Source organism: Gobius niger (assembly GCF_951799975.1).
Source record: "Gobius niger genome assembly, chromosome: 15".
NCBI classification, from domain to species: Eukaryota; Metazoa; Chordata; class Actinopteri; order Gobiiformes; family Gobiidae; genus Gobius; species Gobius niger.
This window is the reverse complement of record NC_136866.1, coordinates 3,967,317-3,981,741: the sequence shown is the minus strand read 5'-3', so window position 1 is coordinate 3,981,741 and position 14,425 is coordinate 3,967,317. Positions and strand designations below refer to the sequence as shown.

General features: G+C 39.5%; 1 protein-coding gene across 1 annotated transcript in view; it reads right to left on the bottom strand.

The window, feature by feature from the left end:
• Positions 1 to 3,148: 3,148 nt before the first annotated feature.
• znf395b (zinc finger protein 395b) overlaps positions 3,149 to 14,425 on the bottom strand; it is a gene marked incomplete at its 5' end in the record, with an annotated part of 32,157 nt that continues 20,880 nt past the window's right edge. Inside the window, 3 exons of the mRNA XM_079572535.1 lie at positions 3,149 to 3,625; positions 5,116 to 5,222; positions 5,368 to 5,460. Coding sequence (XP_079428661.1) covers positions 3,514 to 3,625; positions 5,116 to 5,222; positions 5,368 to 5,460 — 312 coding nt within the window. The 3' untranslated portion in view covers positions 3,149 to 3,513. The remainder of the gene's footprint in view (positions 3,626 to 5,115; positions 5,223 to 5,367; positions 5,461 to 14,425) is intronic.

Here is a 14,425-nt window from a genome sequence, read left to right as displayed (position 1 = left end):
TTGAGCACAATAATCCGAATTTGAGATGTTTTGACAATGAAAGGTGTAGTTGGGCTCCTGACCCAAGATTATTTCACTTGTTTTGAGACATTTCTGACTCGTTTCGATACATTTTGTCCTTATTTCAGGTCATTTTCTTTGCCAATGGGGTAAGAACATTGGTCTTATCTCATTGGCAGTTTTACTTTCTTATTTCAAGTGAGATTTACTTTAGAACTCGTCACAAACGTCCTCAAAAGAGCAAAATAAACTTGGTCAGATCAGGAAAAGTGTCTAAATGAGATAAAACTGCTTTAAACAAGAAACATTTCCTCAATTCAAGACATTTAAGACAATGCTCGCTTGATATTCACTTTTTGCAGTGTACGCTGCAAAAAGTAAATATCAAGCATTGGCTTAAATGACTTGAATTGAGGAAATGTATCTTGTTTTGAGCGGTTTACGCTCATTTAGACACTTTTCCTGATCGGACCAAGTTTGCTTTGCTTGTTTGAGGACATTTCAGACCAGTTCTAGGGTAAATCTCGCTTGAAATAAGAAAGTAAAATTGCCAATGAGATAAGACCAATTTTCTTACCCCATTGGCAAAGAAAATTACTTGAAATAAGGACAAAATGTATTGAAACGAGTCGGAAACATCTCAGAACAAGTGAAATAATCTCTGACAAATGCCCAACAACTTCTTAACTCGTCAAAACAACTAAAATTTTGATAATTGTGCTCAAATTGAGACGTTTATACTGATCTAGTTAATTACTTTTTCCAGCGTATTGAGCGTCTGAAAGAGCCTCAGATCATGTAAATCCTCTGACTAAAGGATCAGCTCTGAGCTTTGTTCATGTGGAGCAGCTCCATGAAGCAGAGGAACAACATTAAACATGATTATAATGAATATTATCAATGCAAAGTCGACTAAATTCGTCTTAATTTTAGTCGACTAAAACTAGACTAAAATTGAAAAGATTTTTTTCGACTAAATCTCGACTAAAATTAAATTACATTTTAGTCAAAAAACTAAAACTAAAACTAAATTAAAATATGTCGTCAAAGTTAACACTGGTCCGCAACACAGGACAGATGACGGTTTATGGTCACTACATGTGGACATAAAGTGTGTTTTTTTTTGTCTTTAAGGTGAGTATTCAAAAATGACAAATGAGAAATGTACAAATGTTTCTCCTCATCACTGCTCGAGTCCACATACAGTATTTGCCCGGTTAATATTATGGCACAAAGGCCTCGCGACTGACAACAACTGCACCGTGTATCGCCAAATTTGACATTATAGAATATACACCTTACAAGACTGAGATCTGCACATTTATCGCAATCACAGCCTGAAATATAAACGCATGGTAGTTCAAAACTGTGCAAAAGTTCAGTTATAGACATGATTTTCCCAATTTAGCTCCATTTTACGATTGTTCTGCCTCTTTTTGACACAACTTCATGGATCTTAAGACTCTTGTTTGAACTCAAAAGGAACGTACGGTGTTGAAATGATAAAATTCTCCTTCGTAAAAGCTCTGTTGTAAACACGATGCTGGTAACAATATGCGTCTCCTATCACACTATCATTCGTCACTCATGGTTCTTGATTGTAAAAGTTTCGTTTAGCCCTTGGTGATTTGACTTAGAAGATCTTGACAAAAGTTTTGGCATTATTTTTCTTGAAAATAAAGCTAGCGTTAAACTCGTTCGAGGCACGGGTAAAGCTAAGCGAGCGTTACCGACTGACTACGCATGATCGACCGGTCTGTGATTCGTCGGGAAAGAAAACGAGAGCCACTCCCATCCCGACGTGAGCGCGGCAGGTCTCCTTTACACAAGGCCGTGGGAACCCAGGGTGCTGAGGGCGCTGCAGCAGCACCCCCTGGTGGATAGTTTGTGAACTGCAGGCAATATCAACCCCTTAACTCCCACCTGAACCGAGCACATTTTCTCCGGCTTTACCCCCAGTCCAAAAGCTTCTGGAAAAAATGGTGTGAAAATAGCGACGAAACTGAGACGAAAACAAGGATGAAAATGTGAAAAAAGTGAGAAAACATTGACGAAAACGTGACAAAAAATTAACAAAAAAGTGAGAAAAATGTGATGAAAAAAAGGACGAAAAAGTGTTACGAATTTGACCAAAAAATGCAAATAATTTGACGAAAATGTGACAAAAAATTTACAAAAAATTTACAAAAAATTGCCAAAATGTTTACAAAAAAGTGAGATGAATTTGATGAAAAAATGAGAAAAAATGGACGAAAAAAAGACACAAAATTGACAAAAAATGCGAAAAATTTGACGAAAAAGTGACAAAAAATTGAGAAAAAAGTGACAAAAATTTGACGAAAAATGGACAAAAAAGTGTCAAGAATTTGACAAAAAATTTGGATAAAAGTGACTAAAAATTTACCAAAATTTACCAAAATTTGACAAAAAAATGGAGAAAAAATGGACGAAAAAGTGACAAAAAAGCCACGAAAATGTAACAAAAATGAGACGACTGCCCGACAAAAAAAGTGATGAAAAAAAATCTGACGTGAGGAAAAAGATCCATTTAGTTTTGTAGGTCTTTCAAATGAGGCGTTCCACTGGCCTACAGGATTTGGGTAAAGCTGAACTGGAGAAAATGCTCTCGGTTCAGGCGGGAGTTAAGAGGTTAATAAACAGGATTCATGCACAGAAAAAGTATTTTGGGGGTAAATTTTGTCCCTCAGCGCCCCCTAAATAAAACATCTTCCCACGGCTCTGCCTTTACACTTTCCACATGTTTTGCAGGTCATTCGCTCACTGGCTTAAGGTGGCAGTTCTTTGTGGAGACATTAAGCACCACATTGTTAGTGAGTGTTGCCAAAAGCTACCAGTGCATAATAATATAGTTTAATACAATAAAGGGGATGGCTGACACTTAAATCTCTATCAGTGAAGTCTGCCATCCACCCGTTACTCAAACGAATGGGCCAATAGCTGAAAATGTAAACGAATATAAGAAATCCAGTCTTATATAGTATGTCTGCGATGGCCTTAAGACTAAACATGATTCAGATAACACCACACATAAGGCCCAAAGTCACCAGGATTGTCTCTCGCTGCCCCCCCCCTCCCCCTTAATTGAAACAAAAAGACAAAAAAAAAAAAAGACTTCCATTTCGCTTCACGCTGTGCTTCGTCTATCGGTCCCTTCGGGGCCACCGTACCAGGGGAGAGATAACAAAGGAGCTTTGGACAAAAAAACAGGAGAGCACTGGAGGCGCAGCACATCACGTGGTCAAAGTCAGTCAACAGGTAGCACCATCGCGGACTCGTGTTCCAAAAAGAGGGTCGACTTACGAGGATACACCGAGAAAAAAACTCCATTTGCATTCCGTTGGGAAAGAGACGAAGCGGGTCAAAGTAAAAAACACGTAGAAGAAATACAGTTTCTTTTAATATATATAGTATATATATATATATTTATAGAAGTCTCTGTTCGTTCAACCCGATCACTCCTCGGATTTTTTTCCCCGTCTTCCTGGGACGTTTTTAGTCGGGGAAGCGCTGACAGGCCTTCTTCCAGCGACAGGCCGTGCACCACTGATCCTTGCGCTCCACCCCGTAAACTTTACGACACTTCTTGGCCTCACCGCGTCCCTTCCTGTGGACAGAGAGCAGAACACTGAGTACACTGCATTGTACTCCAACAACTTTATTGAGAGAATATACTTAAAGGGGGGGTATTACGCAAAATTGACTCTTTTAAGCTTTCCATCATGTTATTATGTCATTCCATCATTAAAAACATGCCTGAAGTGTTGCCTTGGCACATTCACGTATTTTTGAGTAATCTGTAAAAACTCTGATGGCGGCCATTTTAGGGATAGGTTTGCCTGAGTCCTCCTAGGAACGCCCCCACCTCCTGGAGACGCCTCCGAGCTTTCGTCACCAGCCGAGTAACCGACCACTGCTCCTCAGCAGAACCCCCTCCCCACTGATGCCACAGACAGCGTGTGGAGGGGGCGTGTCGGAAAGAGTCAGAGGTTCGTGACCTCATTACTCCTGCCTGAACTGAGAGGATCTTTTTCCTCACGTCAACACATTTTTTTCCCATCATTTTTTTTGTTGGGTATTCAACTCATTTTTGTAACTTTTTTGTCACATTTTTGTAAAAAAAAAATTGGGTCAAATTTTTGTCATATTTTTGTTTTGTTTTTTGTCACATTTTTTTCTTCAATTTTTGTAAATCAATTTTTTGTCAAATTTTTATCAAATTTTGTTAATTTTTTTGTCACTTTTTCGTCCATTTTTGTCATTTTTTGTCACATTTTTGTATTTTTTTTGGGGTAATTTTCTGTCACATTTTTGTCTTCAATTTTTTTAAATCAATTTTTTGTCATTTTTTTGTAAATTTTTTAGCAATTTTTTTGTCACATTTTTCGTCACTTTTTTGTCACATTTCCATCCTTGTTTTCTTCTGAGTTTTGTTGCTCTTTTCACAGCTTTTTTTCCAGAAGCTTTTGGATCGGGGTAAAGCCAAACTGGAGAAAATGTGCTCGGTTCGGGCGGGAGTTAAGGGGTTAAAGACACAGAGGCCTATTTCAAGACATTCGCTACAGCCATTTTGAGAGAGCAATTTTATACAAGGCAGTTATTCTAATTTACTGCATTACAGACCAACAGAAGGTTTGGTCATCATTGTAGTGAGATATAGACTGGTGCTATGGGACTGAAAAAAGCAGAATACCCCCTCTTTAAGTGCAGGGTTGTGGGCCTTTGATATTTACTGATTAACCTTAAAGTTCTTCGAGCAAATTGATAATGGGACTCATGAGTAAGTTGCATTTTGTGTCAGTTTCCAAAAGCTTTTTGCAGTTAGTAAGGTGATATTTTAGGTCCTCAAGCCTTAGAATGTAATTTATTGCAGTGAGCGAGTGGTTGGTGATGGTTTGAGGGGCCGATGGCACAGACGGGTTGCTGTTCCGTGGTCAGTCTGCCCCAGGGAAGCTGTGGCTACATTAGGAGCTCCCCACCGCCGAGCATGGAGTGACTGAATAATGACGACACTGTGGCGCTTTGAGAAATACAAATACAGGCTTGAAAATCGCAATACGTCAGCCATTATTATTCTTATTCTTAAAAAGCAGTGACCTGAAGGAGCAGTGAGTGCGGGAGGGGGAGGCGCTGACGGGCTGGAGTCTGTTCTGCTGCAGCCACTGTTCCCCCACGCTGACGGAGCGGCAGCGCGGCTTCACCATCTGAGGACACACAGGGCAACATCAACATCATGTTATTATCCTGACCTACAGTAAGAAAACACACTTTAACAATAACAGCACAAAGACGCAAAGATGTGGAAAATGATGACAAAACTCCAGTCAGTTTGGAAAAAGCACGCGGTACCTGTGCGTTGGTGTGTGCGGAGACAGTGGAGGGGGCCCAGGGCTGGGCGGCGGGGCTCCTGGGGGCCACTGACACCTGGATGGGACTGCACGCCTGATGAGAGATGAGAGTTTTGGTGAAGCAACGGTAACAAAACAACTTTCTCCAACTGAACTCAGACAAAACCGAGATCATTGTTTTTGGCCCACAGACGCAAAGACAAAGTGTTATCAGTCACCTTGAGTCTCTCGCTCTAAAACCAAAAAATCAGGTTCGAAATCTAGGAGAGATCATGGACTCAGACCTGAACTTAAACAGCCACATCAAAGCAATAACATCAGCAGCTTTTTACCATCTGAAAAACATTAAGATCAGAGGAATAGTGTCGAAACCAGACTTAGAAAGACTTATCCATGCGTTTGTCTCGGCTGCTCACTGGTCTCTCTAAACGAGCTGTCAGAGCTGCAGAACATCCAGAACGCTGCTGCTCGAGTCCTGACAAGAACCAGGAAATACGACCATATTAGTCCAGTGCTCCGGTCTCTGCACTGGCTTCCTGTCGCTCAGAGAATAGACTTTAAAACAGCTCTGCTCGTGTACAAGTCTTTTCATGGTTCCGAAGTCCATCTCTGACATGTTACAGCCGTATGAACCATCTCAGGGAGGGGCCTCCTGGTGGTTCCCAGAGTCAGGACTAAACACGGTGAGGCTGCGTTTCGGTTTCATGCAGCTACAATCTGGAACAGTCTTTACGAGGATGTGAGACAGGCCTCAACGCTGACAATGTTCAAATCCAGGCTGAAAACAGACAGAGTCGCCGCTCCTTCACGTCGAAAGGAGCAGCTGAGGTGGCTCGGGCATCTGTTCCGGATGCCTCCTGGTCGCCTCCCGGGGGAGGTGTTCCAGGCATGTCCTAGTGGGACAAGGCCTCGTGGAAGACCCAGGACACGGTGGTGGGACTATGTCTCCGAGCTGGCCTGGTGTGGCCTCGGGGTCAGAACAGCTGGAGGAGGTGTGTGTGGATCGGGAAGTCTGGGCATCACTGCTGAGACTGCTGCCCCCGCGACCCGGCCCCGGATAAAGCGGAAGAAAATGGATGGATGGATGGAAAACAGTTCTTTTTGCCCGTGCATATAACTGAAATTATTTTATCTGCACCAGTGTTAATTTCGTCGACTAAAATATTTAGTCTTAATTTTAGTCAAAGTGATATTTTTGACGACTAAAATTGGACTAAAACTAAATTAAAAGTTTCTCATGAGACTAAAACTATGACTAAAATGTTCAGATATTTTCGTCGACTAAAATAAGACTAAATAAAAATGAAAAGGAGAGACTAAAATCATCCAAACTTCTATTGAGCGTCTGAAAGAGCCTCAGATCATGTAAATTCTCTGCCAAAGGATCAGCTCTGAGCTTTGTTCATGTGGAAGCAGCTCCATGAAGCAGAGGAACAACATTAAACATGATTATAATGAATATTATCAATGCAAAGTCGACTAAATTAGTCTTAAATTTAGTCGACTAAATTTACTTGCAATTTTAGTCAAATAAAACTAGACTAAAATTGAAGATATTTTTTTGACTAAAACTAGACTAAAATTGAATTACATTTTCGTCAAAAGACTAAGACTAAAACTAAATTAAAATATGTTGTCAAAATTAACACTGATCTGCACTTTTGCCTTTTACTGTAATTGATTAATTCTATGTTGACATTTTTATTGATTCTATTTGCTTTCTTGTATTTATGCAACTGTGAAGCACTTTGAATTGCCTTGTGTATCAATTGTGCTCAACAAATAAACTCGCCTTGTATTCTGTTTACATTCACAGTGTAGGAGCGCCCTCTAGTGGGTAATGTCCAGTATGCCGTTAACTCCTGGAATGGCCCAAATGTACTGAGAACTGTGCCTGATTACGCCAGAAACCCTCCGGCGCTGTGATGTTTTGTGATGTTTTGTCAGCTCGCGTGGCGCTAACGCGGGGGGAACAGAACCCGCCCCCCTGCCCCACGACACACGCCGTGACCCGCGATTCACCCGGCGCCGTTTAGACAGGACAAACTGTTCGCTCTTCTGCCTGACTTCACCCATCAAATATGCAAACACGCGGCCGCGGCCTTCGTCTGTGTTTAGAGGGTTTGAAGAACGGAGAGTGAGGGGTTTTCCTCAGAGGGATGGCGGGGATTAGCCGTAGATGTAACTGTAATAACAAGCGCACGCAGATGTAAACACAAGAGACATGAGATCACAAACACTGCACATTAAACAGACCAGAACAAAAAAATACATCATTTCAATATCTAAAGGTTATACAGGGGGCAGCACGTCCACTTCTAATCCACAAATACTACATTTTCAAAGCCACAAACTGGAAAATCATCCACCAAACAGAGAAAAGGGGAAACATTTTTAAATTCAAAAGCATATCGGATACAATGGGCAACTTTTGGGCTGAATATTGTGCACAATTTCAGCCAAAACTGCAGCTGAATGTATTATTATGACAAACTAGAGCTAAAAAATGCAGGAAGAAAATAGAGCGACGTCATTATTTCCCAAGACTTTTAGATTTAATGCCAGTATGAATCAAATTTAAAGCTTTTTAGTGACATTTAAGTTTAAGTTAGGCCCAATTTCCACCGACATGAGGCACTTAAAGCACCTTCAGGGTTTATACAGCCCGAAGCAAGTCCAATTTAATGCCATTTTTAATGCTGAAATACTAAATATTTAACTAGATCAGTATAAACATCTAAATTTGAGCACAATAATCCAATTTTTAGTTGTTTTGACTAGTTAAGAAGTTCTTGGGCGTTTGTCCCAGATTATTTCACTTGTTCTGAGATGTTTCTGACTCATTTCGATACATTTCGTCCTTATTTCAGGTCATTTTCTTTGCCAATGGGGTCAGAAAATTGGTCTTATCTCATTGGCAATTTTACTTTCTTATTTCAAGCGAGATTTACCCTAGAACTGGTCTGAAATGTCCTCAAACAAGCAAAGTAAACTTGGTCCGATCAGGAAAAGTGTCAAAATGAGTGAAAACCGCTCAAAACAAGAAACATTTCCTCAATTCCAGTCATTTAAGACAATGCTTGATATTCACTTTTTGTAGTGTATATTTTAAATGCCATAAACACATATTTAATTTCTTATTTAACTTTACTTTTACTTCTATGTAAATTTGCAAATATTTCCTCGATCAGAGGAAAGAGAACTGGACAAAATGGGAAACCTTTAAACAAAACAACTGGTCAATTTCAGCCACGACTACAACTGTTTTAGACCATACTTTTGGTATTTTGAACCTCTTAACTCCCGCCTGAACCAAGCATTTTCTCCAGTTCAGCTTTATCCAAATCCTGTAGGCCAGTGTAGCACCTCATTTGAAAGCTATGACCTACAAAACTGAATGGATTTTTTTCCTCACATCAGATTGTTTTCCATCACTTTTTTTGTTGGGCAGTCGTCTCATTTTTGTCAAATTTGTGTGACTTTTTCGTCCATTTTTTTGTCAATAATATAAAACCTGCAGTAACACAGAAGACCTGAGGGGGCAGTGGTGAGTATAAAAAAATACCAACTTGCATCTAGTCCCTTTAAGCTGCTGACAGGAAGTGACATAGATAGAGGTAAAGTTCCAGAGCGGTTTGACTCATTTCCCTTTGACAGAACATGGTTGGCACGGAAACAGTTTGAAATTGTTGTCCTCACTTCCTGGAAGTGTCAAATAAGGAAGTTAAACTATAAACATCACAACAGTGTTAATTTTGACAACATATTATATTTTAGTTTTAGTCTTTTGACTAAAATTTTAGTCGAGATTTAGTCAAAAAAAACTTTTCAATTTTAGTCTAGTTTTAGTCGACTAAATTTAAGACTAATTTAGTCGACTTTGCATTGATAATATTCATTATAATCATATTTAATGTTGTTCCTCTGCTTCATGGAGCTGCTCCACATGAACAAAGCACAAACCTGTTCATTTGACAGTGAAGTATTTGTTATTTTTTATTTATTTATCAGGGACGATACAATCAACATAGTTACAATTAATATTTGCAGCTGATCCTTTGGCAGAGAATTTACATGATCTGAGGCTCTTTCAGACGCTCAGTAGAAGTTTGGATGATTTTAGTCTCTCCTTTTCATTTTTATTTAGTCTTATTTTAGTCGACTAAAACATCTGGACATTTTAGTCACAGTTTTAGTCACATGAGAAACTTTTAATTTAGTTTTTCTCCAATTTTAGCCCTGACCCTGACCATCAAACTCCACATTTAAGTGCCACCAGTGCCTCACATCCATGAAGAGCCACAGGGTCCTTCTCTCGTCCACTGAAGCTAATCTAATCAACATTCACAATCCAAACACGGACTGAGGCGGGACGGCTCCACATCCGGAGACCTGCTCTGGAGCTTTAGCCCCGTCGCTCGCTGTTGCATAATGTTTGCTCATGGTGGGTCAGCTGACACACACCTGCACCTGAGGATTACATGGGATATTCTTTGTATCCGTTTCCTATTGTGTTTCGTCTGAGGCTTCAGCTCATCCGCAGCATAATCCAACTCCTGTTTTTTGGCACGATGTTATAAAACAAAAAAGCTACAACGCTACTAGTACAAAAAAGTGAGTTGTTGTTTTGACGGCCTGATAAATGCCTGATGGTTTTGGGCGTAGAACATTGGATGACCATTGCCTAAATTTCTATACAGGGTATCTGCAGAGTTGGACAAGTCAAATTCAAGACTTTTTAAAAACCTTTGTAAGACAACAAAATCTCAAAAATAAGACCTGTTTTTGAACGCGCAATTTATAAATGGACTGTAAAGAAAATCACCATCACAAAAATCCGAGTGTCAAACGGTTGTTTCTGATTTCACAGTGGGATGTACAAATGTAACAACAATTTTTCACATCAGGCATTTTAACAACCTCATCCCATAATAAGAATATTGAGATTGAATAATTACTCACAATTATCGACTGAATGAAAGAAAACAACAGATATTTAGTTTTTGTACCCCTTAACGCCTATTGGCGTAAATCGGCAACATACCTCTTCTTGCCAGACTGTGGCTAAAATAACGCACGTTTTCCCTTGATACCTGTTTGCGCACATCCATGCCGTACCTAGGAACGTTTTGCAAGCACTAGTTTCTCGTAGGACCGGTCAGAGAAGGAACCACAAGCGGGTCATGGTAGCTATTTAGCGGAAATAGCATTTCTGCAAATCGAGGCAGCAACTTTGATGAAATCTTCAAATGTAAATTGAGTTGTGCTAAAATAAAATTATGCAGCAGCTCATTGTGTCCATCTTTAGATTATTGATTGGAATTAACTTCGTGTGATGGATTTTTTTTTTGTTATTTGAAGATTTAGGTACGTTGTAAATCGGCAACATCAGGCCATAAAGGAAAACTGCAGTAGCTCCATCTGGTGGCCACAGTGACCGCATTTTAGTAGGATTTAGATGTATTACAGTGCTAAAACGTTTTTTAGAACATGCCATTTTAGTGAAATTCTATAATCATTGTAACAATAACATACAAAGATATATAAAAAAAAAAGTTATCCCTTTTTTTACACAGAACAAAATGAAACCGTTGGTGTTGTATGCAAAGCGACCACAAGGTGGACCTACTGGACCACAAACAAGAGTTCCACGTCCGAAAATAATGTGCAATTATAATTTAATTTGCAAATAAGTAATGGTAAATAGAGGTATCTGATGTACAATGTATTATAAAACCTCAGGAAAGGGAGCAAAATCTAATAATTAGTCATAAAAATTGTAGATATTTTGTAGATAAATTGTCTGCACCTTTATAAAGTGCTTTTTTTCCACCTCCCTACATCAGGTGATGAAAGCAGCAGCAGCAGGGAAGGCACTGATGACAGGAACAGCAGTAATGAAGATGTTACTGAACATCCTGATGCCCTTCCTGTTACCAGTGCTGCTGCTGCAGGACGGCATCAGCTGCTCAAAATCAACACTTTACAAGTATTTAGTGAAAAGCCTTAGCTCTGTTTACTGTACAAATATCCTAACCTGAATACACACGTGCTCAGTGTATCTTACAGTGCATTTACATTTGTAATAATTGTGAATAAATACATTTTGTCATTTTAATACATTTACAACTATTGCCTGTTGTTGCCGAATTACAACATACCCAAAATTGCATTTATGCCTGTTGTTGCCGATTGGCAACATACCTAAAACTATATCTATACTATGTGCGACATAAAAATTTACAATCTCCACTTAATTTAGCATCAGCTTGAAAGCAAAAACACTGATAATATTTTTTTTTATATAATGGGAAATTAGTTCAGGCGTTAAGGGGTTAAAATGCTTTGTAATACTTGAGCTGGTAAACATTCACTGTTTCTAAAAATAAAAGCAGCTTTTCCACTCGTTTGCATTAAACAAAACACTGTCAACTTTACAACTAATTAATGATCATAATTATTTTTAATGATATTATTATTAGGCCAGAATCTACACTACAAAAAGAAATATCAAGCATTGGCTTAAATGACTTGAATTGAGGAAATGTATCTTGTTTTGTGCGTTTTTCACTCATTTAGACACTTTTCCTGATCGGACCAAGTTTGCTTTGCTTGTTTGAGGACATTTCAGACCAGTTCTAAGGTAAATCTCGCTTGAAATAAGAAAGTAAAATTGCCAATGAGATAAGACCAATTTTCTTACCCCATTGGCAAAGAAAATGACCTGAAATAAGAACGAAATGTTTTGAAACGAGTCAGAAACATCTCAGAACAAGTGAAATAATCTAGGACAAATGCCCAAGAACAACTTACCTAGTCAAAACAATTAAAATTTGGATTATTATGCCCAAATTGAGATGTTTATACTAATCTAGTTACATTACTTTTTGCAGTGTAGTCTAGTTTTTCTGTTTTCTAAACTTGTAAACGTGTTTCTAAAGTAACAGGACGTTCTCTTTCCTTCTGTCCCTGAGCAGAGGAGCGTTCGCTTTGTGTTTCCAACATTTGGACAAACTTTATTGTGAATGATGCCGTTCATTACCTTGAGTTGGACATTTACAGCGAAGGATTATCTCCATGTTGTTTCATATTGGACGTATCTTTCCCCCGACAGCAGCGTTACGGATCCATCAGCAGGGGCGGACTGGGACTGAAAAACAGCCCTGGACTCTGACCAGCCTGGCCCAAATTAGCGTAAATGTGCCTTAACGGAGCGCATTTTCTCCAGTTTGGCTTTACCCAAATCTAAAAGCTTCTCGACTGGAGAGCAACAGTGTAACGGCTCATTTGAAAGCTGAGACCTACAAGAGTGATTGTAACTTTTTGTCAAGTCGCCACAATTTTTAACCTCTTGTTTTTTGTTTTTTTTATTACTTTTTTTGTGGCTTTTTATTGTGTTTTTGTCACATTTTTTCTATCATTTTTTTGTTTTGTTTTTGTGGCCTTTTTCCTCGCTTTTTGTCGTGTTTTTGTCGACTTTTCATCACATTTTTCGTCACTTTTTGTGTTGTTTTTCCGGCACATTTTTGTTTTCTTTTCTTCCTCTTTTTGTCGCTAATTTGATGCTTTTCTTTTTAGCTTTTAGATTTGGGTAAAGCTCGGTTGAGGCGGGACCGGTGGCCCTAGAGCCAGTGGCCCCTCTGTGCTCTTCCAGAATGGACACATGGCCAGTCCGCCCCTGTCCATCAGCGACAACAACACCTTGGTCATGTTTTGGATTCCTAAACTCTGCTGACTTCAGTGGTTTTAATTTTTAAGACCAGTTCACCCTGGATTTAAGACCAAACAGGCACAATTTTAGACTATTTAAGACCCCGCGGATCCCCTGTCTGAAAGCGCTGGCACTGAAAGAAACTCTCCTTTTCCCAGTCGCCCCATTCCTGTCCATAAGTCTGTGATTGTGATATAAAGCTCCTTTGCTTTGCCATAAATAAGGAAAAAGCAATCACGATCCCCCGCCACACTGCTCCTGGTAAAGCAGTGAACTTGTGGTTTCCTCAAATCCGCTGCGGCGTCCTGAGGGATAACGCGCCCCCTCTCACTGTCGCGGAGCATCCATGTCAGGCCCAGAGCGGGGCAGGCGCAGGTCAGCGCTTAGATGTGCTGCCCGCCCATGCATAAACTACACTACGCAAACCACGGTCTGGAGAGCAGACAGCGAGAGGCGCACACGTGTTCCACCCCCAAACGCTGCTGCCGAGTTCCACAGCTAACTGAATCAAAATCACAATTTAAACAGCTTAATAATATAAATACATGTTCTAAACAGGGCTGCACAATAAACCGTCAAAAATATTGTATCGTAATTTATTTATCATGATAGTCTTAATGTTGGTGCTGTTTGAAATCTTGTTTTGACACTAGGGATGCACCGATACCGCTTTTTCTAAAACCGATACGAGTACTTTGATTTAAGTACTCGCTGATGCCGAATACCGATACGAGTACAAGGCATTTTCTTCAACGTTCTTACTTTTTTCACAGCAGATTGGTTTGTAATTAGTAAATTTACTCATGTACATTTCCTTAAGTAAAGTAGGCGACACATTTAAGAGCAGTTGTATTAGAATTGTGCTGATGACATTTATTTATTTTATTTTCATTCAATATAATTTTTATTTTTATGTCTCTGTCCATCATAGACAGAAAAGCCCATGTCCTAAAGCTCCTCAATGCCTGTGCTTTATTCATTTATGTGTTTTTATTTAACAATAGTATTGAGATGTTACTTAAATGGTCTCTTTTCGTCTTTACTTCAGCTCCTGTAGATTTTCTCGTGTGTTTGTAGTAACTTAGCGAGTAGCTACAGCGTTTTCATTGTTCTGCTGCAGCTCATTTTCCCTCAATATAAACATGCTGTATGTCTTTAATTTGGATTTTCTGAGGACTTTTTAGTCGTTTTTCAGATGAATAAACCCCTGGGCATAAAACAGCGTCAGAATGGCCAAAACTGTTAGCCGCGAGTTAGCAACGTTAGCCTGTATGTTGTAAACACTGCAGACGCTGCAGCACGAACAACATTAAGCTCTGGTTAAATCCAGCTCAGACTCTGGTTTAGA